This window comes from Orbicella faveolata, unplaced genomic scaffold (assembly GCF_042242905.1).
Source record: "Orbicella faveolata isolate gen_17 unplaced genomic scaffold, um_ofav_v1 contig_47, whole genome shotgun sequence".
Classification (NCBI taxonomy): domain Eukaryota; kingdom Metazoa; phylum Cnidaria; class Anthozoa; order Scleractinia; family Merulinidae; genus Orbicella; species Orbicella faveolata.
The window spans coordinates 17,778,207-17,804,533 of record NW_028301577.1 but is presented as its reverse complement, the minus strand read 5'-3'; the positions used below and the strand labels follow the sequence as shown (position 1 = coordinate 17,804,533).

General features: G+C 38.7%; 1 protein-coding gene across 2 annotated transcripts; it reads right to left on the bottom strand.

Moving 5' to 3' along the window:
* Positions 1–1,565: 1,565 nt before the first annotated feature.
* LOC110041701 (kinase suppressor of Ras 1-like) lies at positions 1,566–26,089 on the bottom strand. 2 transcript variants are annotated; one of them, XM_020747009.2, is made up of 20 exons: positions 25,489–26,089; positions 22,184–22,369; positions 21,192–21,335; positions 18,019–18,163; positions 16,636–16,935; positions 15,784–15,948; positions 14,925–14,994; positions 14,618–14,704; positions 14,349–14,443; positions 13,626–13,991; positions 12,893–12,923; positions 12,194–12,284; positions 11,346–11,444; positions 10,478–10,510; positions 9,667–9,764; positions 7,090–7,263; positions 6,162–6,258; positions 5,086–5,357; positions 4,325–4,454; positions 1,566–3,694 (listed from the first exon to the last, which is right to left on the bottom strand). In XM_020747009.2, exons 1-20 carry the CDS (start codon positions 25,708–25,710, stop codon positions 3,536–3,538), a joined length of 2,964 nt encoding a protein of 987 aa, XP_020602668.1. In that variant the 5' UTR covers positions 25,711–26,089; the 3' UTR covers positions 1,566–3,535. The 2 variants fall into 2 exon arrangements, with proteins under 2 accessions (XP_020602668.1, XP_020602669.1); XM_020747010.2 differs by lacking the exon at positions 10,478–10,510 and having other exon boundaries at positions 25,489–26,088.
* Positions 26,090–26,327: the final 238 nt, after the last annotated feature.

The following is a 26,327-nucleotide window of genomic DNA, read 5'->3' as shown; positions in this document are numbered from 1 at the left end:
TGCTGTCTCTACTTGTCTCTGTTTCAATGAATCATGTTTACAAGAGGATTATAAACTGATATCGTTCCACTGTTCGCAATGTCTATGCAAATAATTGTTCTACAGTTGGACCCGGCTAATTTGAACTCGGTTATTTCGAATTCCCCGTTATTTCGAACTCAAAACCATTTCCCTTGGATTTGCCGTTCAGTTATTTACTATCGGCTATTTCGAACAATCTTTCGTTTCCCCTGCGAGTTCGAAATGGCGGAGTTCAACTTTATTTTTAATGTTAAGTCCGATCCCAGTGGCTATTGTAGAATACTGTCACAGCGTGAAGCAAGCATTTTTGGGGTTAATTCAAAATTTGCGGGAGGAGCGCACGCCCTTTTATAGCGCGCCTTCGTGTTTAAAAATTGACGCAGTGGCACTTAAGAATGTTATATTGAGAGCTAACCACCTTTTAAGGTGGCTCCCTATAGTTTACGATCGAGGACGAAAGCTTGAGTAATCCGCTGCGCGCGCTCGAAGGAAAACGTCACTGTTTTTCGATATTTTATTACGTCAACATGAGCACAACAAGCAAAACGGACAGTAAATTTTCTCGCGTTTCCTTCGGTGAAATTTGTATCCCGCAGGAAGCGATATGCTGTGAAAATTTGGGAAGATTTCACCGAAGGAAATTCAAGAAAATCGCAAGTAAAGCCATAAAAAAGTAAAAAACATATTTGTTTGGGCATTTATAATTCAAGACTAAAACCAATAATTTCAACAAAGATAATAGTAAAACACTATTTAATCGTTGCTTATTACATGTAATTAGTTTGAGAGGACTCGGTGTAAAAACGAACGCAAAAACGACAATCAAAACATAACACTTGCGCGCGCAACGCCATAAATGATTACCTTATGGAGCCACCTTAAGTCGATGATATTTAGGCTAACCTGAGCACTATTTAGGCTAACCGAAACGCTATTTAGGCTGACCGTAATGACATTTCTTCATTTCGTCATTTGGTGTTTTAAACGTCCCCGCAAATACCAGGTCCAGTTTTGGAACCGCTGGGTCCCGATCGAGTGAACACCTAGGTTCGCCCGTTTTTGGGACGGTAGGGCAGTTTTGGCTTCGGATGGATGCATCCTCGGAGACCCAGGAGCTGTTAGTGGGGGCAAGGGAAAGTCGAAACTCGGAAGAGAAAAGTTGGAGAGACAGCGGGGAACCCCTAGGGCGGAGGCTTAGCCCGCCAGTTCCAAAACAGCTCTGTGAATGCTGGCTCCTGATTGGGCAGAAAAATCCTTTTTATTATTCTCCCCAGTCGGTGGACAGCGAGTTTGCGTGTACGAAGCCTACACAAAGGCTAGTTTGTTCGGATGTGGTCCATACCGCTTCCTTTACTCTGCGAATGTGTAACTGGGCAGCGAGATAGAAACAGATAATCTGCCCTCGTTGATCACCTAACGGACCGCTACCGGACCAGTCACCCATAAAAAGAGCGGTCGAGTTGGCGCCTTCGTAGCAGGTATCAAAACTTATTTAACATTATTCCGGTCAATACGACGAGCTTAGAAAACACGAAGCAACCATGACCAGTAAGACAAACTTATTTAATATTCAGAGATTGGGACTGAAAGAGTTAAAGGACAGACTGCAAACTGTAACTAATAATTTACGAGATTTAACACAGCGCTTCACTGATCTGGAAGAAAATATTACATTACAAATCATGCAAACCTTGCTCTCTTAAAACTGTACAATTTCTCTTTAGCTGGAGTAGGTCGACTCCAACAAACTTATTTACATCCCTGAACAGGGCTCGATGTAAGATACAAAATGATATCTACAATTCAAACGGATGTACATGGTACCCTGAAATTCATCCTCATTCTTGACACGAAAATTCACAAGGAGTACATATATATTGGTGATTGGACACGCTCAGTACAAGCTTTAACCCACCTTCCACAGGCAGGGATGTCCTACACCAAAAAGGAGGTAAAGTTAAACAGGAGGCGTCCGCGTTAGACGTCAGCTTAAGAGCAGTACTACAGACCTACATGCTATATCCCTTCTTTAACAAAGATTTGAAGTTTGCGGTTAAACTGTCTTGCGTTTTTGGAAGTGGTACAGAACAGGGATAATAAGACTGCGTACCAAGGAATGAAGTCCCAATACAAGGCACACTTTAGCATTATGACCTGCATTCAGATTTGGTCAATTCTTTTGTATTGTTTTATTTTGTTTTAAGATAAATTAAATTTTCTTAAGACCACGGGCCTTAGCTGAAGACACTATTTTCTTACAATTATTTTCCCCGCCCGTAATTAATTCATAATTTTAAAAACAAAATTACCTGAAACATTTGCACACGTAGCAGACCTGAATTTTCTTGATCATTTGAGACACGTTTTGAGTTAGCAAGATTCTCTATCACGTTATCAACGATTCCTCTTGGCGAAAATTACTCTCGTATTTCCTGAAACAGAAAATGACTGCTTAATTACCGACCACACCAGTGAACGCATCACATACAAGTTGACAAAAGAATCTGAACTGAGAATTGATATCGAGAAAGAGATTTAAAGCACGTTTCCCTAACCTGTAGTAATGCGCCATCAGAATACAATGTGTCGCTCGAATTTTAGGCTCGGAGAGTGCAAGAAGTGGGGCGCCAAAACAGCAGCGTTTGTTTCCTCACACAACGTAAATAAAACTAATTTTAAAACTCTTTCAAACTTTGTTGTGGATGAAGCAATACTTCCAGGAAAATTCTACGAAGCAGTCATAAAAGGAAAGAACGAAACTACAAGAAAATATTTCTTTTCGCGTGGTACAGAGGTTCATCTCATAAGGAGGTACATTCAATCTTGATCTATTTACAATTTTTTTTCTCACGGAACAGAAGCGATGGCTTATGAAAAGAACTCTGCACGAGCACTTCTGTGAACATTGATACAACTTTATAATCCTGTCGGACGTCGAAGGCTAGGGCCAATAAATTTTTCAAAAACAATTTTTCCTGAATAAGCTTTCACCGAATACTAGTCTGGCTGCTCAAACCCAAACCAGCCGGGAATGGCAAGAGAACAGTGAAACCTAACCATTGTTCACTCAAAAAGCACCTGCTTTCGTTTGACATCTCACCAACGAAGAAATACACTGATTGCCTTCAGTAATCAACTACTAACTTCTCCAAACCTTCCTATAATAAATTACAATTGGCAGGTAATTAAGAGGACGATCACACCACAATTTCCCGCCCAACCAAATTCTCCTAAAGGGAATTAATGAAATGTATCGACAACATTAAGGAGAAATTTGACGCTCATCTTGGCTTAAAATGTCAAGAGAAAACAGCGCCGCAGTTATGAAATAGGCACTTCATTAATTCAATTCAAGTCGCTTCCTGCAAACTCGTTTGTGACACACTGAACTATCCTCTAGCAGTCAGTGCCGGTATTCTCATTCCCAGGCTCTTCTTACATCCCGGATCTTGGAAACGAGGTTAAGCGAAAGACAGCGAAGTTTTCCCTCCTTTCCTTGAGTCTACTATTCACTTCAAATAAGCGCCTCAGCCCCTCTTCCCACAGTACAAGGTTGGGACGGACTTCTGTGTAACCGTTGTCTTATTTTAGGTAGTCTTTCTAACGTTCTCAGTAAATTGCTGAAAGTGGGTCTATTATCTGCTTCGAACGCCCAGCAAACTGTCAAAGTATCCTGAAAAAGAAAAAATGAGAAAAATTCGTGAAACCTTTGGATCATGGCGAAACATGAAATGTTCAGCGCGCCGCGAGTGTACGACAGAGGAAAAAGAAAAAGAGTTCCCGGCCGGATTTAAACATACCGGTTGGATACTCCCTAGCCACTGAGCTACAGAGACTTAAGTGAACTAGGCCATTTACTAAGTTCATATGTGGCACGCGTCCTGCACGCTGCTAGGATCAGCAATGAAAGAGGATAATTTTGATTGCGAGTCCAATAGCAAGTCTCTTCATGTAATCTGTGCGACTTGTCCCATCAGTCCAAACTGGTTTGAATTAAGAATATTCAATGTCCCTAGTGCTAACTGTTCGTACAGTACAACATGAGCTCTCTCTTTGCAAGAAAGACTCGAGTATCACCAATATTGAGCTTCCTAACTTATCATGGCCCACCAATTCTATGCCAATATACTGTTGATTACTTTAGAAAACCTTGCACTGTAAGGACGTCGAGAAAAAACAAAGCAACAATAACAATCGCATTCTGCGCCATGTAATGATGCATGACTTAGTTTTAACAACACATGTCAATAGCACATGTTTCCCCCACTGTACAGTACTAAAACCAAACTTTGTCAAAACATACCTTGACCTCCCGTGGAACATCCACATTCGCTAGTGATTGTTTCACTCCTTTGCCCACTTGCCAAATAATGGCTTCAGGAATTTGTTTCTTGAACGGCCATGAGCCAGAACACATCTCGTACCAAACAGTCCTAAAAAAAACCAACCGCAGACAATTTCAGTTCAAAACTTGCTTCTGCATTTTTTTTTTCCCTGCCAGTCACTTCCGGCACTCCGTACTTGATTTCCCGCGCTTTCCACCCTTCGTACATTTTCCCGCGCTTACCATCGGTTACATGTTCATGCTTGTGTTCTCATTGGTTTGTATCAGTATCCGTGTGCTGTTCAGTGTGTGACTACTGTGAGTGTGTGATTACTCCAGTTTTAGCTTCAGTGCGGCGGATAAGAAGTATAGCGCTCACTTTCAACTTAACTTGAAACCGAAGGGAAAGAGGAGTAGTTTAAAGGAACTACGTCACGGTTTGCGTTTCTTGAAAAGTGTAGGCTTAATCCTTCAAGTTCGCGGTTTGTAATCCGTGTTAATCTTTTCCATCCTGAACTATCCTTGTTCCTTTGTGGTTTATTATTAACTCTTTGGTGTTTTTCTATCTTAGTTAACTATTGTTTTCAGGTTTCCTTCAATTTAAAGGCAATTTTGTACGTGGCCAAAGTAACTCAAAATACTGTGACTGAGCTCTCCTTTACTGGAGAAAAGAACTATAAACAGCTTGCTTAGGACTGAAGTGTTTATACCCGCTGCTGTGACACGTGACTGTGACTTACCCGAAGGCGTACATATCGGTTGCAAAGGTGAACTGCGACGAATCAGGCGCGTCTTGTTGCGTCGTCAGCGAGCGAAGAATTTCAGGAGCTAAATACGGCAGCCATCCTTCTGGGATCATCAGCATCCCTGGTCTGACCGACTTGGTGGTCAGGCCAGCTACACTGAATAGGCCGAAATCAGTGATCACCACGCGATTATTCAACTCCAGAAATACATTCTTTGAACGCAGATCAGTGTGTACGATGCCTCGAGCATGAAGATATCCCATCCCCTGTGGATACACATGAACACACCGTACAGGCGCGAAAATCAACACGGAATTTACTCTGTGATTTCATGATAATACATTACTTGACGTACAAACATGAAAACACAATTGGAATTTTCTCCCAATGTGTGGCTTCATTAGATCAGTTGGTAATGAATTGCAATAGTCCTGCGAAGGTCATGGGTTCGATTCTTTTTGAAGCCCTGAAAAATTTTTTAGGCTTCTTTACAATTGTATGTAACATGAAGTAGTAAGAAGCAACTAGGAGTATTACTACTCCCCCCCCCCCCCCCCCCCCCGCTGGATGGGACGCCAGTTCATTGCATTCTGTCTCGTTATACATAACAGTGCGCCACCACAAATGTTTGTCGAAGGTAAAGTCTGCATACGAGCCAAGTGGCTCACCACGCCCGCACTTTTCTCCGATTTCAGTAGCATGAAGCGACTACATGTAGGAGTATTTCTACCCCCACCCCACCCACTGAATAGAATGCTAGTCCATCGTAGGGTTACCCCAGCATTAAATTCACCGGTACCCATTTACACCCATGGATGATGAGAGCACACATCGCAATCATTCCGGCTAGCGCTCGGCACGGACTTAGTTTAAAAGCAGAGACTAACCTGTTGCCCATTACGCCAATGCGCTTTCAAACTTGGGCATAGAAGGCAAGCTACACGTATCTATTGAGTTTATGTAAACATTTGGTTCGTTTTCCTATTCTGAGTGGAAGGACGAAAAGCAGGTAACACCCGCCCTAAAATTACAGATTAAAGCGTGACAGATGGAAGGAAAACGTCTCTTACCTGAGAAATCTGAGTACAAATCTGCGCGATTTTGGGCAGTGGAAGGTTATCCTTTCTCACATGTATGTGTGTGTAAAGAGAAAATCCACGGCACATACTACAAAGACACAAATAAGATGTTCTTGTCAACATAATGAGATAACAAGGAAACCCTACATGCAATGGAGAACCACTCCGTCCCCTGTTGCCTGTCCCCTTCCCAAAATCAACGTATAAGCCACTGATGAAGACCTGAACTATTACACTGATCGCTTACTATTGTTCAAGCTTTACTTTATATTACTGGTGGAGGATATAAGCCCGTAACTAACATGAATTTTACGGCTTCAACGAACCAATCAAGGAAAACGAAAGCTACAACACAGTTAAAGCATTTCCCTAATAATATCATGGGTCAAAAATTACGCGCGAAATTTCAGCTACAATTTATATTTTCACATGTAAAATTACGAAATAATTATAGCCATGACAACGTTTGGGCGAAATTTCTCGATACAATAAACAAGTCCGAAAACCCAGGATTGTACGCATAATTAATTTGTCAACCACGATATTAAACGGCAATCAAATGGTCTGAAAGGCGAGGGAAATTTATTAGAATTTTGACAAAACGCAGTGAAATAATTTCGTAATTTCACACGTCACCATTTTATCATCCTTGATTACCCTAATCTTGCGTGAAAGAAGTAGAAAAGGGTCTTATCTTTATTATTGCATATTAATATTAAAAATGAATAGTTTGATTCTATGAAACTGGATTACACATTTCCACTCTCTTGTGTGTTTTTGTCGCAATGATACACAGCCTGACCCTGTCAGCCCACCCATTTTTCTCATAGCTTTTCCCCTATCCTAAAACCCTCGTTGTTTCCTGTCTGCGAATTAGCAGGTATGACACAGTGAGGCTTACATGAAGGCTATGGCCTACCTGGTTATGATAGCGAGTTTTGGCGGATCCATGCACGCGCCCATGAATAGCACGACGTTTTCATGGCGAGTCTTTCGAAATGTCCCAACTTGGAACTTGAAGGCGTTGAGCTGTTCTTCTGTTGGATTCTCAATCTCGATCATCTTGACTGCCACTTCGCCGTGCCAGTGGCCCCTACAAAATACAGCGATTGACATGATTACTCCCCGGAAAGTGCACACACTATTTTCATACTTTTTAATCATGAATTATAACGCATCACGAAAGGTACATGTACATTTATCACGTAACGTAACGCGTCAGACATCATCTACCATATCACACAACGGAAAACAAACATCTTCGAGCGAGTGATTCTCATGTTGTAATGCCTTGAAAGTGTATATTGTTTCACTATTACCATAATTTTACATAATGTAGGACAAAAGGTGGTATTTCTTCACAATGTACAGTGTAGTTCGGCAGACCATTTGCCGGCCGTAGTTAGACATCCGGCATAGTTATGGTTCGTTTGGAACATTTATTTTTTTTCTTCCACGTTAGTTCTTTTAGCTAATTACAAGTTTTGTAACTCGACCCATTAGCTGTTTAAGCTACAATCCCGGCCAAAAGTAGTTGGGACACTTGAGCTGTATCACGTATCCCCCTTCCCCCCGAATCAATGTTGGAAAATATCGCGTTTTCTCCAACAAAAAAGGGAAAAATCACCTGATTATCAACATTGAAAGTGGGGGGAGGGGAGAACTTGCTTCGTGTCCCAAGTCTTTTGTCTGGGATTGTCTGAAAGAAGAATTTAAAGAATGTCACACCACTCGCTCTAACAAAGCTTGGAGAAGAGGGGAGTTGTAACGTCTCGCGGGTACAGCTAACGAGCGCTACTAAAAAGAAACAACATACAATGACAAGTTTTACCTAGTCGGGCACTAAGAAACGTAAAGTCATCTTTCTAAATGACCTTCTACGGTAGGTGATTGGTAAGTCCGTGGCATGACCTTCTGCTGCCTCTTGAGGGGCAAACGGCCCACTTGCTTGCCCGTGAAATGCAACTTTGCACAAGATGTTGTGTTTAAAAAGGATGTTTCTATTTCCTGCACTGAAAAATACGACCTTGTCTACGTCTTTTAGAGGGGTGGTTGATTGGCGCGAAACAGAAATGATGCAAATTCGGTTGAAACAGTAGGTGCCGGGCAAGTGGATATTTTCGCCCGTGTCCTCGCCGTTTCGCGGAGTTAATCTGTGGGCAGCAATAAAGCGGTGCTGCTACCTAAACGCGGTTAAATTATGCATGTCTTTCTTCGTTTTCCCCTCTAATACCGGAAAGCGTATAAAGCGAGGTGTGTTTTCGGCTTCAGAAGTGCCACCGGGTTAACCGCCGCGATTAACCCTTACGGTTAACCATTCTGGTAACACTTTTTGGTTCCAAACTGCTACGTGTCATTCGAATTATACCTTTTTCCGCTTTATAGGAATTACGAAAAACCATTTAACATTGTCTGGGATCAAGAACTAGCAACAGAGAGCTTTCCGAGAAGGTTTATATGGTTAATCGTTCAATTGAAATAAAAAGGGTAGTTACGTAGTTAACTTATTGTCTGCGGCAAACGGTTAACCGTATTTCAAGTGTCAAACTCGACTATTTTGCCACCAAATTGCTTCCATCCTGCATTTCAAATAATGTGAAGTGAGAAATTTTTGAACCTTCTGCCAATTGGGAAGAACAGGGAAGGCGAGGTTGCAAAACGCTGACTTTCAAATGGTTAACCGTTGTGGTTAACCGTTGTGGTTATTCGTGCGCGTTCATAAAACACATGGAACCCGGAAGCTGTCGTGTCGCGTGTAATGGTGATATATATGATTACTCTACACCGATAAGCATTTCATTGGGTTTAAGCCAATTTATTTAACACTATTCCGTTAAACAACACAAAGATCTGCTACTTTGCGAATTGATAATCCTGGAAAATGTCTTAAGTAATAGACACGAGCTCTAACCTTCCCTTAAATGCCATTTTGCTTGAAGCAAGTCCCAAATTTCGTTCTGCTACAGGCGGTTACGGGTTATGTTCCACGAATATCTGCACCGAACCTTAATCTAGATTAACGTAAAAAAGTTCTGTCCAATTTCCAGAAACAAAGTGTACGTCATTAAGCCGAAATCAAATTCTAAAATATCGTGACGCCATGACGATCGCTGGCGTTACCTTTATTGGAAAATTCCTCGGATATCTCTTTCAGACAATCCCGGCCAAAAGTAGTTGGGACACTTGAGCTGTATCACGTATCCCCCTTCCCCCCGAATCAATGTTGGAAAATATCGCGTTTTCTCCAACAAAAAAGGGAAAAATCACCTGATTATCAACATTGAAAGTGGGGGGAGGGGAGAACTTGCTTCGTGTCCCAAGTCTTTTGTCTGGGATTGTAGGTGCTTAGCAAGCCTCAATTGTTTCGAGAATAAAATAATATAGTATCTACAGCTGTACATAACTACATTTGTATCTACAGTATCTTAAAAAGAATTTTTACACAATCACATAATCAAAGCCATTTCAGCTCACTACATGGACATCATAGACTTGCCTGTAAACTTTTCCAAATCTGCCACTGCCTAGAGGACTCCATGCGATCGCCAACTCTTCAAATGGTATCACCCACTCAGACATCAAGCTGCCTCTTTGCTGAAGAAGAAGCAACAAATAATTCTTTCCTTTTCCCTTGCAAGCTTTGAATCGTGTCCTGCATGCAGACCTACATCAAGCGCTTACAACAAGGATAGAGGGAAGAAGAAAGTAATGAAGGAGACATCAGGGAGGACAGTGAAGGGGAGTTTTTAACGAAGTATTTAGACCAAGCATGTCATATACAGATTGGTCTGAATATAGATACAAAAAGCAATTTATAGTAATTGTTTTATACAAAAGAGGACATAATAGAAATACAAGAAAATAAGAACTGACAAGCAAGCATTCAAATGGGATTTTGTTTAGAATAACGAATCATCAATCAATCAATTAATCTCTGTCCAACGTTTTTTTCTTTTTTTCTTTTTTTCTTTTTTTGTTCATTTTGATTGCACTTGTGTTTACGCTTTAAATCCCTAGTATTAGCATTTAGTTTCATTTCCACTTTATAAGCAAAAGTTAAAAAAAGACGTACGTCATCTGTAAATAAAGTTAGTCTACATTTAACCATTTTTATCTGTTTTATCTAGCCTTCAAGTTAGAACAATACCTGAATGTATGACGAGCATGGGCAATGGTGTTTAATGAAATTTTCCCTTTTCAAATGACAGTAAATAATTATCACCACAATAGTTTTACCATATTTTATTAGATGCAAGGCACCATAATTTTAAAAGTTTCAAAACTGTTCAAGGTATATATTCACTCACATGTAAGTCCCAAAGCATGTACGCTTTTCCAACCTTTCATTAAAAAGGCACACAAATTCTCAATTAGTTCAACAAGTTTATCCGAATGAATAAATCTAACGGTTTTCACCACGCGGTGACTCTGTGAATTACTATGTGTAAATGCTATTAAGTTGTTAGGTTCAGTGTGCAAAAGTTAATGTTGACATTATTAACGTTATGGATTTAGAAATCACTGTGCATGTATTAATTCAATTTTAATAATTACGATTTATGGACGTTAGCCTGCGTTTAGCTTATAAGTGCTGCAGGTAGTTAAATGGAAGGAAGAGTCAACAAACACGACAAATGGGAACAAGAACAAAGTACAGAGTAACATATCTGAAAAGTACACAAAGAAAAATATGTGTAGTTAATTTCCCAACAATGACAAAAATTAATTACATAACAGGCACATGTCTGTATAAAAACAAAATGTCAATCCTGACTGGTACATAGAAGCTACATGAACGATGACGCTTTTACTGTACACGTATATAATTATGTACAAGCACTTGCAAATTTACATTTTAACATTGTTCAAATACAGTCAAAGCTCTATTAAGCAGACACTCTCTGGTCAAAACCCTCCCTGGTATCTGGTTCATAGCAAAGGTTTACATACATAATTATTATTAGTGTCTTTTAATAATGGTGTCTGACTAATTGGAAGCCCAGTTAAGCGAGGTTTCACTGTACAACTTGACCCTGGTTTGTAAGTGGTAATTCATTAGACTTAATGTTGTCAGAGTGGGAAATCCCTTTACTCACAACAATTATGCAATCAAAAATTCAGTGTTTCAAAATTTTAGAACAAACTTTATGTCAAACAATAACAAGTAAAAGTAACCTTGACCATTCTCCTGCCCCATGTTTTGCTCTCAGGGTCTACATCAGAGATTTGACTGTCTAGAGACTCAATACTTGGAACATCCTCTCCTGACAATGTCTGTAAAGTAACACATCAAAATATTTAAATTCAATTCCATCAACTTAAGTCTTAATTTTTAAGTCAGCAATAAATTAATTAAGGGGCTGCGGCATACTTTAAGCAAAGCCTGTGTGTAGTTGGATGTGTCATGAGATCCTAGATGTATATACTGGATGTACTGTACCTACAGTATTATCAACTCTCTGTGACACAGGCCACATAAGCAGTGAGACTCAAAATATAATAGTAAATCTCTTATTAAGTGATTGCCGTTCATTTCTAAGAACTATTTGAGAACTTCCCTCCCAGAGGGGTGAGGGTAATTCATGCATGGGATCATCCTATCCAGGAAATGCATACACCACTAGGGTACACTTTTCAAAAGTGTTTTAACAGATCTTTAACAGCACAACAAGAGCATTTGAAGAAGAAACACTTTAATGCTTAAGAGATCCTAACCGTCGCGTAACATGATACAACTGACTAAGGACGCATAAATTACGACATACTTATTCATGCTCTTATTCACTCGTGCACATTCTTGTTCATGCATTCTTGTACACTCGCACATAAATTAGCACATTATCACAAAAAGCTCATTCAGAGAAGCTGGATTACATGTTATACACGTACCAGTGGCCGATCTAGGGGGACCCTGGTAAAAAAAAAAAAGCAGAGGGAAGAAAAGCCGGCAGGGCAAACAACCACCCCCTCCTCTTAGCTCAAGGTCTGTATCCACCACCGTGTACATGTAACTTATAACTCACCGAATCATTGCTTGTTGTAGTGTTGCTGCTTTGCCGTGATTTCACACTTTCTGTCCTCACCAATGTGCTGGTTGAGTCAATCATTTCATCACTGATTAGAAATAAATCAACACATATAAATACATACATTGTATATGTACATCAATGTTTCTTAAGAGAGCAGTATAATGAAGTTTCATCAGCTCCTTTGCTGCTTAGACCATTACAAGAGTGAACATACTTAGTTATGCAACAGTTTTGAGCTGTACACTGTATGTCAAGGAGTATCCAAGGCAAGTGTGTATACCAAGAAAATACAAGCAGAATATTCCATGGTATACCATAAAAAATAAATTTTTTAAACCATGCCATAGAAAATACAGTGGACACATAATCAATCTAGCACACAATGCGAAGGTTGGCTGTAATACTGCTGAGTATACTATAATACAACAGCTTTCCTGTATTCTTATTGGCTGTATTTTCTATGGCATGCTATAAATGTAGATAGGTATGGCAAGCAAACATTTGTGTGAACTAACACAACATTAATTATGTAAGCCATATTATCAAAATGTGAACCTACAGTATACATATAAACATCATTTGATGTGTAAAGTCTGCATTTAAGTAAAGTCAACTTACAATACATGTCCATGTTCTAAATAAACAAGTAATGGTAAAGGATAAGGGCAAACTACATGTCTTTTTTAAATGTACCTCTGCAAGGAAGATGTCATACTTGATACATCTAAAAGGAACATCCAAATAATTGCAATTATTAGTTATAAATAATGAATACGCTGCAGTACACATGTACATGTTACATGTAGTGCTGAAATTTAATCAATGCAAATAGCAATGTAACATTTATTTATGCTTCAACATTTCAAAGAAACTGTACTATCAAAACAACCATTTCAAAAAATAATGCAGACATGATGATAGCTGCGAATGCTGCCATAACACTACTGGAAAAAAAGACCTGATAAAATTCTAACCCACAACCTTTGCATTAACGGTGCAATGCTTTCCCAACTGAGCTATCAAAGGCACATGAGAGCGGTCGTGTGTGGGTTGGCCCTTTATGTTCAGTGGACGTAAATAATATTATTTGTACATCATTTTCAGTTGTCTTTAGAAAGTTCTGTTTTTGCTTTTCATGTGTTGAGCTGTATTTGAGCCATTCTTCAAAACTAAATGTACATACAATGTACATAATTATACAAGTACAGTTAGCAACATTCACCCTACCCCCACCCCTACCCATCAACCCCTTCAGCTCCTAGGTTTACTCATTTCCTTTATTTATATTTCTTACGATAAAATTTGCTTATTACACATACATGGCACACTGTATATAGTCATTCAGACAGACTCTGCAGGAGCTAAATAAAATGCTTTAGAATACAATGTGTTAGAATACAAAGTTAGAACAAAATGGCTGACTGACCTTTGAAAGAAAAATGTGATTCTGGAAACTGATCAAGCTCTTCTTGTGCCGACAGGCTGGCGCTGGCTGAATTTGCTGGAAGAGGCGATGATGGCGGTGATGATGTAGATGATGATGTAGAGCATGAGTCTCCACTTGTTCCACTTGCCCCACTTGTTCCTTTGATAAACTGAGAAGGAATCTCATTGCGAATGCCCGCAGACCATGATTTGTGGTCAACTGTATTCAAATCACCATGGCTACGATTGGCATTCAACCTGCCATGTTCGTGCATGGATCTCTCAACTTGAAGGGCAATGCTGGATGGCTCTGAGTTTGTTCTCTTTACACGAGGACGTATCATAGGCAAAGAGCTATAATTCATGGCTGCAAAAGAAGACAATAAAACACTTGTCTGTGATGACTTACACAGTAGAATGCTAACAACACTCCTTGAGAAGTCCTGTATTACAAAGACTACATACATGAACACCATCTCATTTTATTGTGATCAAAGTAGAATTGCACTCACAGCTGAATGTATTCCAACTGTCTCAGTTTAATCAAGAATCTCCTGCATTACATGTACCTCTTACGGTGTTCACTCCAACCGGATTTCTATCAAAATAATTCTCCCAATTCAGGGTGGAAATAATACCAGACAAAAATAAATTCACACCCATAAGTGTTTTATTTACAGCAATGAATGGAAAGCCACTTTAGCTGCCTTGCTTCTGCCCTCACCTCTCCGAAGCTGAGCAGTAAAAAAGTCTCCACACCCCTTTGGCAGCCCACATGCAGGAGGAGCCAACTTAGCACATTTCTTGTGAAATTTAAGCCTATCAAGCAAAACACAAAAGAGAAGCAAGCAAAATTAAACTGGTGATTCACCTCTGATGGGCTGTTGTTGTTTGCAAATTAATTTATTTTGTCTAATAAGCAATGACAAAAACAGCAAATCGAAAAAAAGGAACTCATTAAAATTTACAAGGAAAACACTTGCATGAACTTACTTGCATTCTTTGCACTTTTTGCCAACCAAAAGGAGTTTATGGCAATAATCACACGCCAAGCTAACCATAAATGTCTTCTGAGAAAACCTGAAATAAAAAATGTAGCAATTAAACACAAGAAAGAAACAATCACTTGCTGTCATTGGGTTAGAACAAATTCTTGAACCTTTGTACTAATAACCAGACATACAGTATACATATACAGTGTGTATTTGATAGCAGATGTTATGTACAGTTACATGACTGTATGCATCAGAACGCTTGTAAAGTTTGTAAAGATAAAAACAAATGACAAATCGGACCATACCTGTGTTTTATTGTATGCCCCATACCATAGTGAGTAACAAACCTAGATGGAGAACCTATCGTATGGGAACCTAGGACAGAGTAAACAGAGTAAACAAAAAGAAAATTCATTCGAATACAAGTAATAAAGCAGGCAACATTTTCAAAAGGAAGTCAGCATTGCAAGTGAAAAATACACAATGCACAGGACCTACAATCATGGACAAAAGCAGTTGAGACACTCCCCCAAAAAGACCTGTTTTGTTGAATGCGCAAGTTTTTCAATCTCCAATTTTCACATTTCCACCCCCTCTCCCCTTTTCAATGTTGTAACCACATGACAGTGTCCACGGAACGTATTTCAACATTGAAAAGGGGGAGAGGGGGTTTGGCTATCAACAAAAAGACGTTTTTTGAAATTACGGAAGGACGCCGATAGAAAGCATTTGTTTTTCTCAAATGTGTCAACACTTTTGTCCATGATTGTAGCCTACAGTGTACTTGCACAGTGTAGTTATTGACAGAAAAAAACTTAACTCATCCAGCTTTTAACTGTTGATGAAATGCTGACCAGTCAAATTGTCCACAACACACAGTACATGTATGACATAATTTCCCAAGCAATTTTGCCAATTGTATTCTCAAGACACTGTACTGTAAGTAAGAATAATATATCTTTCCAAAGATCTTGTTTCATACATGAAGACACTGGTCAGGTACAAATAATACTTCAGTTCTGGAGCCAGATGAGGTTCAAAGCACTGAGTATGGCAGACATTCCACTGCACTATTAGTTAAGACAACCACTACCTTGTCCATATAGATGTTCATCATGTACACCGTATAACAGGAAAGTCTATTACAACAGGAGACTGACTTACTTGCAGTATGATCTGACTCAGAATCAGACTGGGAATGAAGTGAGATGTCACCACTTGTGCTTTTTGGAATCTCTATAGTGAGAGGTGTAACAGGTTCAAGCTTTCCTCCACGCTTTTTCCCAACAGTTAAATTTGGATTTTCACTGTGGATAAATATTCTGTTCCCTGTGCAAAAAAATAAAATAGAAACATTAGGTATGGATCTCTTCGACCCCATGTTACGGCAAAAGACGAACCATAAATAAAAATAAAATGTTCAAAGGCGCATCAGTAAGTCACCAATAAATCAGTTTTGCTGGCATTATTAATTTACCACAAGGTGTAGTACAATGCAGGTCAACCACTATATTATGGTATCCAGCAAATGTAAGTTGACGATACTCAAAACTTGGGAGAATCAAGAATTGAGTATCAAGTTGAGTATTCAGTCTCTATGCACTCAAAGCATGACTTGATTCTCCATCCTTGATTCTAGTAAAATTCAGTGAACTCAAACAATCATTATTATTCGTTGATTCAGGTTTCAAGTTTTAATTCCTTGATCTGCCCCTGCACTTTAACCTGGTTTTACTGTAGCACTTCACCTGAGTTGCAGCCCATTTGCACAATATTATTAGTAGTCTATCAAAGAATCACTGATTGGGAGAGAAGTGGTCAACAAGTTAATTTTTTCTCTCAATCGCAAAAGACTCGACTAAATTCTCCAGACTTGATTTGCAGTGCTTGATACTCAACAGAATCGAGTACTGAGTATCAAGGACTTCCCTCATTGCCAACTATCATTGAACAGAAACTTTAAGCTTGCAGTCTTATTACCAAATAGTGGTCCTTCCTACACTGTAGATACTGTACCTAAATTTGCATCATCAGAGACACTTCTCTTCATGAAGTAAGGTGGCTGAGGATTGTGCTTGGGACTGAGGCCACCATCAGTGTCACTGGTAGACAATGTCGACAGCCTGGAGCTTTCTGTGCCTGCATCTGAGCTTGGGGATGATAACGGTGCATCACTGTCCAAGGTGACTGATGAGCATGATGACCGCTTTGAAGGACTGATGGAAAGGCTGGTGCTCTTTTCTCGTGTTTTGCCAGTGTCCCAAGAATCCCAGTAAATATCTGATGTGCTGTCTTTATGGCCCTGTTTCTGACGTTCTTTGACAGGACAAACAAACATGTTGATAATGATTTGACTTTCATGAAAATTTGTAGCAACCTCCAAACAATCAACCACAAAATCATTATTATATGACTGTATAATACAAATTAACATTTTATAATGCATTCTTTTTTTAATTTCATATATACATGACGTAATATATTTCCTCAAATAATAGCTGGATGTGTTTACAACTTGTATTATTACATGTATTATTATCTTTTAAATTATGTTTTTGCATCTACATGTAAAGGGAGAGATAACTTAAGGATTTGCTCATTTTATCGCGTTGTTTGACAGAACCCTTGGGTATTACATGATATTTCTGTTTCACATCTTTAATTTATAATCCACTACAACACTGACAGTGCTCCTCTAGTATCACAGTGTATTTCCACAGTACCACATAAATTGTAATTAGCTAATTATTCATAACAAGCATTTCTTTGTTTTGTAAGTACTATAAACTGTTCTTTATAATAGCCACATAATATATTATAAAATCAAGTAATAAACATCATTGAACCACTTTTGGATACTTACATGTAAAGCAACCAAAACATGTTTTCTAAACTCTAGCAATGTGTCATTGTTCAGAATAGAATGTAAATGAAAGGTTTAATATATTTTCTACTGCTGTGATTTTTTATTCTTTACTTTAATCTTTAAAGTTTAACAAGTTACTCCTAAAACAGCACTTGTCACAGTAAAAAATTGTCCTAGGAGAATAAGATAAATAAAAAATCAAACATTATATAATAATTATTATGTACATGTGCAAACTAATACAATAATTTAAAAGAGGAAATGCATATCAAAAGACTAATTGTATAGTGTTCATCACAGCTACAATGTACATAATTAAAATTTGTCTGATCCAGGGTTCCAGGTGTTAAATCTGGAATTCCAACGGGTCAATTTCCACTGCTCCCACCAAGTCATTATATAAATTTTCTATTAATTTGTCAAGTCTCGTAGCTGACCTTGTGGGCTTTTTTGACCTGAGACCCACTGCATATCTGGAACACTGCTGATTGGCTAAAAAGTGGAATAAGAGAATTTTCCTGTTACAATAATACCTGTGTAGGCCTGAAGATGTTTCAGTGCAGCAATCAACCTTCTACTTTCTTCTTGTCCATCAGCATAGTTCTCAAGCATAGCTTTAACTTTCTCGTCAGATAAAGATAAGAGGCCTTCCACAGTACTACACTTCTCTTCCAAATTCTGTGAACGAAAAAATATATACATGTACATGTAGACAATATTGTTTTTTGGTTGTGTATGTACTTTTTTACTCATTAGAGATATTTTGTAAATTCTAAGTTTAATGTCAACTTCCAGTATGGATGCAAAAAGCTTAATGCTACATGTACATGCATCTAAGTTCTTTCTGATTTTACTTTTGATGTTAGATGAAACAGCTTAGGTAAAGCTCAAGTCTGCATACAAGTGGCCCATCAGGCTGGCGCTTATCTCTGGTTACTGTAGCATGAGGCAACTAGGAGTATTTCTACTCCCCCCCTTGATGGGATACTAGTCCATCACAGGGTTACCCCCAGCATTAAGTTCGCTGGCACCCACTTATACACCTGGGTGGAGTGAGAGGCACTATGCGGGTTTAGTGTCTTGCCCAAGAACACAACATAATGTCCCTGATCAGGGCTTGAACCCTGGGACTGCTTGATCCGGAGGCAAGCGCACCAACCATGAGGCCACCACAGCTTCACATGAAAACAACGCTAACAACTTAGTAGAAATCAAAGGAACTGTTGGACAAAATAATTTAAAGTGCCACAAGATGGTTGGTAAAGAATAACACTGGTTTTCATTTCATTGAGTAATGCACAGAAACAATGAGGTGCAGGGAGAATAATACTCTAGAATTAGCCAATCAGAGTGTGTGTTATATCAGCAACAAACACAAGCCATATAATAAATAAATACAGGGTTTTCAAAATAAACCAGCGCCCAATACAAGTCAAAAGCTACTTCAAGCATTTGCACCAGGTACTTTCTGTCACAAATCTTATTTCTCCTAAGTTTTGTTTCACCAATGATTACATGTATGTAATCATGATCTGATCTTTCCAAAGAAATAAATGAACAGGTGACTAAAATCAGACTATGCTGTCTTTAATACAGTGGCCACCAACAAAATCCCTTGTGTGTGTTAGAAACACACCAGAATACACCTGAACCCACACAGATTTTCAAAATGTTTCAGGACAAGCAACCCATCCCCCACCCCATGCAAGTTCAAACTACCTAACACAAAATTTATTGTGTTAGAATTTGCATGAAAGTGTTGAAAATGAACTTACATTAATTTAAATTTTTGTAACTTCAGCGAGACCATAATGAGTAACAAGCAAACTAAGGCACTTGTTTTTCATTTTTGTTGTATATGCAGATAGTCATCATAAACACCCCAAATACTTACAAAGAGCATTTACAGAGCAGCTCAGATATAAGCAAACCAAAATATATGCGTAATTTGTGTCAGCCCAATACACTTATACATGTATGCATATACACACATACGCGTACAGTATATAGTATGCGCGCATATGCCTCATTAGTATGTATGAGCTAACGTATTGTTCCTTCTTTTCTTAACAGGTCATTGTTGTTTCAATGGCTTGACAGCTTCGCACAGAGCAAGAGAGAGTTTTCTTTATTTTGAATATGTGTATACAGTATACGTGCGTATGTAACCATGGACACTGCCTCAGTCACAATTTTTTTCTTTCTGGCTATGGCCCTGTTCAGTAGCCATACACAAGAAAGTGATCAGATATACTTCTAATCAAACCAGGGCTGTCATTAAGGGCCGTAACCTGTAGCATCTGTTACGGCTGAGTATGCTTGATTTTCCCTTGATGCTACAGGTGAAATTGGCTGTTGTTGATAGAATTCACCCATAACATAACAAATTTGCTACAGGTGTGAAGAATAAGGCTACAGGTGATTAAAAACTTAGTGACAACTCTGTAAACAATTTGTACGTGAGGGAAACTATAGTGTTAGAAAGTAAGCTTACATTTGAAGCTTCATCAGCCATACAAAAGAAACTGATTACACATATACAAACAAAAAGCCACATGGAAAATTTCCAGCGTGTTAACTGGAGCATGGCTGGATAGCGTATATGTAACAGGGATGCTATGTTATTCAACAAATTATGTTCAATTTACAGGCTTTGCCTGCATATCCTTAAAGGAAACAACAGCTACAGGTTCACTGTCTGTCAGATAGTACAGGTACAATAAAGTTTTAAACTTATTATTATATCAGCAATAAGTGAGATCTCAGTGAATTAAAATCATTGCAGCTATTTTTTCATATTCTTAGAAGATAATTTTTTATTATGTAAATAAATCAAAAACAAACATGTACATTCACATTTACCAGTTAAATGCTGAGTTCTACATTATATTTTGAAAAAAAAAAATTAAAATATCTGAACATGGATATATAATAATTATTAATAACCTACGACCAAAGCAAAATTAAATATTGAAATTGTAAAGAACACAAGAACAAAAGCTTTCCCTTTAAAAAGAAAGTAAGCAAAATTTAAATAATTAGTGATCTTGTTAACACCAAATTTATCCTACATGACAGAAGAGCATGGCAAACAGGAATTCATTCTATCAGTAACAAATAATACATTCTGTTTATGTTTGGTTAAATTTATTGTCAAACTTACAAGTAATCTCACATACAAATAAAGAAAATCATATCTTTAACTCTATTTGGGGATAAATTACCTTGAGAAGCTAACAAATTTTCAGAATTTTTTTCAAAATCTCACAACAAAATATTATTTCCAGCTGACATGAATAAATATTTAAACTGGTTGCCCAGTTAATTTGCCGCCCCGCTTTCAAACCATTATTTTCTTTCACATCAGTCAACTTGACAAAACTCCTCATCCCATAGCTGGATTACATTGATGGTCAGGTGAGCATCATCTGCGTGTATACAGTTTTGCCTGGTGCTGCCTTCTACAGGCAGCTCAGAACCACATAAAACTAGCTAAACTTGCATGTGATTGTCATGATTTTAAAAATCTTTGAATATGCAAAAATTCCTGGCTCACAGTTGTGTTCAACTGGGGGTGGAGTGGGAAGAATAGTGCATACCCTGTAGCTTTCAAATGCATTTAGTTAACATGCAACAAATTGGGGGAATTTCTTTTGTTGAAGTGGAATACATGAAATAGTGCACACATAAAATAATACACATGTACCTTGATTGCCTCCTCATTGATTCCCACGACTTGAAGCCACTGTTCCAGTTTAGGATAATAACGGAGTTTCTCGTTGTGGTTCCAATCTTCATTACACTTCTGCTTGGCAACTAATTGTCGTGAAAACAATTTTACCAGCTTTCCCTGACAAAAAAGAAACGTACACGATCGAATATTTTCCTGCAGGTAGCGGGGAGAAAAATACGTTTACTGGAATTGTAAAAGGGTTAAGGCTGCTACACTGGTCTCTACAGGTGTAAGTCGTTCACAGCTGATTTTATGCACGCTTGCATGTAAACTGAGACATGTAGCTGCACATCAAGAATTTTCAAATCCACTTAATCTTTTTATTGACAATAAAACTTTTATTTCCTTTTTCGTGTTAAGAGATAAATGTCTCGAACGAAGATCGAGTTGCTTGACAACAAACGAGATCGAATTTTGCAGCCGATATCATCCCTACAGTCTGTCTAATAGCAATCTTCCAGGACAAGATGCGAAACACGCGACCGAGTACGAGTAGAAATACTGTTCTCTCCAGATCTTTCCTAATCCCACACTGCAAACAGGTCATTTATCTTTACAAAATGAAGTAAAGCCGCTAATCAACAATTTGCTTAACCACCGCGAATAAACATTCAAGGTTTCGTGTCAAGATCTGCTTGCACTATAACGTAAACATCAATAAAAGAACGTCCGCAAGTCACGTCGCAAACGAAATCGCACAGCAAAATATGTCTGATAGCCTTTCCAACGGTGTTATGCAGATGATCGACGATTTTAAAATCACATACAATGCCATACACTCGAAAATAATAGTATATATCAATACTTTCGAAACTAGTTTACGTAGCTGTAGGCACCAATATAACTTATCCCAAACCGCTTCCCCCACGGCAAGTGACAAAATGTGATGTCAAAAGCCGTTAAATGAACCACTTCTAACAGCTCACAGTGCGCCTTAAATGTGTAGTTGAAGCAATAATGTTTACCTCGAGGGTGCGAATTTCTTGCTGGATCAAGTCGCTGTTGGTGGAAAACTGTGTTCGGAGACTGTTCAAGCTGGAAGCGTTCATGTCTATCATACCCTGCACGAGTTGGATCTGCTCGAGTACCTTCGCCACTGCCACTCCATTCGACGACATTTTCACGGTTTTCAGCCTCTTGACAGCCCGCAGCTTATGTTTGCAGATAGGGAACAAATAGAACACGGAATATTAGCAGGTAGCACCTACGTCTGGTCGGAAAAAGAGCCATTTTCGCTTGTGGAAAATTAGTCCCGGCCACCCTCCATGATTCAGTCACCAAATTTTTACCATTACGCAGAGGAAGACACTGGGCTCTAGACACGTGATACTAAAAAAACTTGAGGGACGGGAGGGAGAGTTAATAAAGGTCAAGGACAATTTTGTAAATACCGGTCACGTAATGTCAAAAGTATTCACTCGTGATCTTGTTCAAGGATGTTTTTCGCTGAAAATAATGTTCCACTAAGATCTCTTGAAAAGACTTATGTGGTCTTCTGTACTAAAAAAAAAAATCAGAGTGAAGTCAAAAACATTTCTTTTTTGCCCCTAAAAAAAGTCAGAAAATGTTCAGTTCCTTGAGTCGTGAAATCAATCTCTCACTTTTTTATAAACTAAGATTGCTTTATTTTCTTTCTTTCTTTCTTTTTAGATTTCTATATTTTATGTTTGCTCGTTCTTTCGAGGATGTTTGAACGCGGGATAATTTCAATTCTTAGGACCTCTTAAGGCTCCTCATTTTGGGACTCTCTTAGTGGGACTAGTCTATATCCTCGATCCCAGCCTGTTCACTCTCTCCCACCACAATAACAGCAGAAGAAACATTAGCAATGTAATCCTTTTTGTCGGTAATTATCTGAAATTAGAACTGAAGAAAAGTCCAGATCCTTCCCTGGTTTTATGAACATAACCTGTATTTCTTGTTTACCCAGTTTGTCTCAGCTGATTGCAATTTCCGTGGTTTTGCTGGAAGCTATCTTTAGATTTAAAGCGTTAAAAGTAAACAGATAAATTTAGAGTTATGGTTCTAAAAATAAATTATTGACATATTCAGGGTGATGTATTGTCCACACATACCCAGCCCTATTTTTAAACCCACCGTTTACGTAAATCCCTGAGTGACTAAGTTGCCAGGTGCCTATATTTCAGTGCCGAGGTTTTCTGTTTCAAAACGAATCGAAACTAGAATTAGCGAAGTGAAAACTAACCTGTTAGGTTATAACAAGAGCCACTTGCTTGTAATTAGCTGGGAGCAGTGAGAAAAGCGGGAACAGAACTGAAATAGGACCGAACTGAAAGTTTTGCGCGGGCTAGGTGAAAAGGCTTTCACCTTTCTGTGACACAATCGATGGTTTGTATTCCTTTAGCTGAACAAGCTTTAATACTTCATGTAAATGAGACAAGCCTTCGAAATGATGCCCGGAGAAAGCTGGCAACAACTTGTCGCAACGGCAACCAGTTAACAGAGATGACTTTCATATTATTAGTGGTGAAGGAATCAACCTGAATCAGAGTATATCGAAACTATATAAGGACAAGTATGGCTCAACTCCCCTTTTTTTGGCAGAAGACGCAAGAAAATTTCAAAATTAAAGTGATATGAAATATTAAATACTCTCAGCGCCTCACTAATCAAGAGCCGGCGTCAGTGTGCCAATATTTGTTGATATATTTAACTGCCGCACTAAACAACCTTTCGGTTATGCACTTATCACTAAGCGTCCAGATTAAACCACAAAACAACCGAAACAAAGAAACGGAAAAGGGACCTTGAACAATTTTAAAAAGGAGCGTTTCCTTTCGATCGTTTTGTTAATTTAGCAGTATACCGAAATACTTGGCGAAAAAATATTGTTAGTTGCTTTTTTATCTTATACTTTCCTCTTCATTATCGATGTTTGCGAAATTGTTTCTAGTACGCGTATCCGCGCAGGATAGGGTTATATATAAATTGAACAAAAAAAATGGAGTTTGTTGTGCTGATGATCGGTGGTTTATGAAATCACACCCGGAAATTACAACGGGACCGCAGCAATAAGTTAAAACTGCCGGATTTAAATATATTTTGAGAAAGACAGAACGCATCGCACTTTAGATGATTATCTGCAGTCGGAGAGGATCGGTTTTTTTAATTTCTTTTTCTTTTCTTTTTCTCTTCAAGTACCTTGCTGTGTAGTCGGTTTTAAGTTATTTGAACACGAAGTGTACGTGCCCAGCTTGGCTCTCAATGATCTAAATGGTTGGCTCAATTCTTCCTAGTTAGAATAGCTATTGGTTTTTGTGGCGGTTTGTCATACCATGACAAATAATATACATTAACACTGGGCACCTGCTTTGCTCTAAGACTTCCGTTTGGTGATGTGTTGTCCTTGACAACTCCATCCAGTCCGCTATATCGATCAGCATTATCAGCTGGCCGTGAATTGTATAATGTAGTTTAAAATGAGCACCTTAGTTCATAATAACCCTTTTGTTTATTCTCTGACTAAAACTTGAGGTATTGCCTTTTAATCTTCACGATGTGAAAACTCGAACATTCGAAATCATACATTGGTGAATTTTCCAATCGTGAAATTTCCAGTTGATTTTTTCTGATACATATGATATTGTGCATTTTCCTGGCTATAAATTTGGTTACCAAATTAAGGTTTAATCCGAGGTTTTCAACACCGATCAATATCGGTCCGTTCTGTAAACACGAAAGAGCGATGGTCAATTTTCGTTGTCGTTCAGTTTGTGAAGTCTTCTGTTTTATTCCCGATCAAAGCTTTCACAGTTGCATTCTATTTTCATCTAATAAAAGTTATGTTCCTGCCACAAGAAAACCGATAAACTGTCGAGGACTGTACTACACCCAACTTGCAACAACACCGCCAGCCCAAGCTGAGTCCGCCAAATGTTTTTTCGTCGCGTGTGCACCATGCAGTAACAATGATACAAAACCGTTTGCTAATCCTTTCTTTACATGAAGAAATATATTATTTCAGAATCAACAGAGAACAAACGGTTGAAACCGAAACATAGACGTATCAAAACCTGAAGCAGCATACTCTGTCCGCAAAGTTCGACAATATTTCCGGCCCTATAATCGACAAGGAAAGTGATATTCGAAAAACTGTTTTTCTAATCCAGGCGGCATATATAAAAAGTGTATGCTACACAGAACCTAGCCAAACAATAAATGGTATGCTCTTTAGTTCTCCATGATTTGCATCGTGCCCTAACTATGATACCGCCTTTGGCATAATGGAAAATGGTAATGATATATTTACCTCAGAATTTGGGTAAGTCGCTCGTCGTTTCGAACCGTCAAGTCGATCTAAAATGCTGTCCATGCTTCGGTTTACGTTTTCCTTGGAACGAAGACGATACCTTCGTTGGCGACCAGGTACAAGTCTGTGGAACAAATTTAGAGCCTCCATCACTAACAACGGCGAATAACCATAGTCCTCACTGGCAGTCCTGTGTGTTTTCTTGAAATGCAGAGTTCGCATTCATCCGTGGTTTTCTTGCATTTCGGCTGCCATCTCTCGGTTGCGTTCTTGACTAATGAAATCCTCAAAATTGTTTTGTGAACACTAATTATTGAATAGAATTAACGAGCTGATTAATAATTGCGCAATGGGAGAACTTCAACCAACTCGACTGCTTTGCACAAGGCCGCTTAGTTTGTAACTGCAACCTCATAAATCTGCCTGCTTCGTGTAACTAAATTCATGTATAGCTCCTCGTTGACTTCAGAAGCGAAGAAGCGAAGTTAAACCGTGCCAATCGGACTGATTAAATGGCATTTCAAGTTCCCAGCAAGATTGCATGCCACTGCGAGCCGGGGGAGAGCCAATTTTCTATTCTCCTTGCTATAACCTCGGTAATATCAACATAGTTTGCAAATTACGCGAGTGCAAATTAATGTGCAGGGCGGAAGATGCTTGACTGACAGGAAGATGAAAACAGGTGTCCAGGATTGACTAAAACACCACAATAGTCCTTATGTCGCAGTCGAAAACACTAAATACAAGTTGAAAGTTCATTTCTTCTTTAAATAAAAGATTGGAATAACCTCACGTTTTTTTGGTGATCATGATGTAAAGTTCCGATAATAGCTTGATTT

Bases quoted from the DNA above. Each gene is read 5' to 3' on its own strand.
- LOC110041701 (XM_020747009.2), bottom strand. From the start codon at position 25,710: ATGCGAACTCTGCATTTCAAGAAAACACACAGGACTGCCAGTGAGGAC. The intron at 12,924-13,625 runs GTCAGTCAGCCA...TGTTCCTTTTAG, and splicing joins ATCACATTTTTCTTTCAAAG to ATGTATCAAGTATGACATCT. The intron at 6,259-7,089 runs GTAGGCCATAGC...GTGTCTTTGTAG, and splicing joins AAACTCGCTATCATAACCAG to TATGTGCCGTGGATTTTCTC.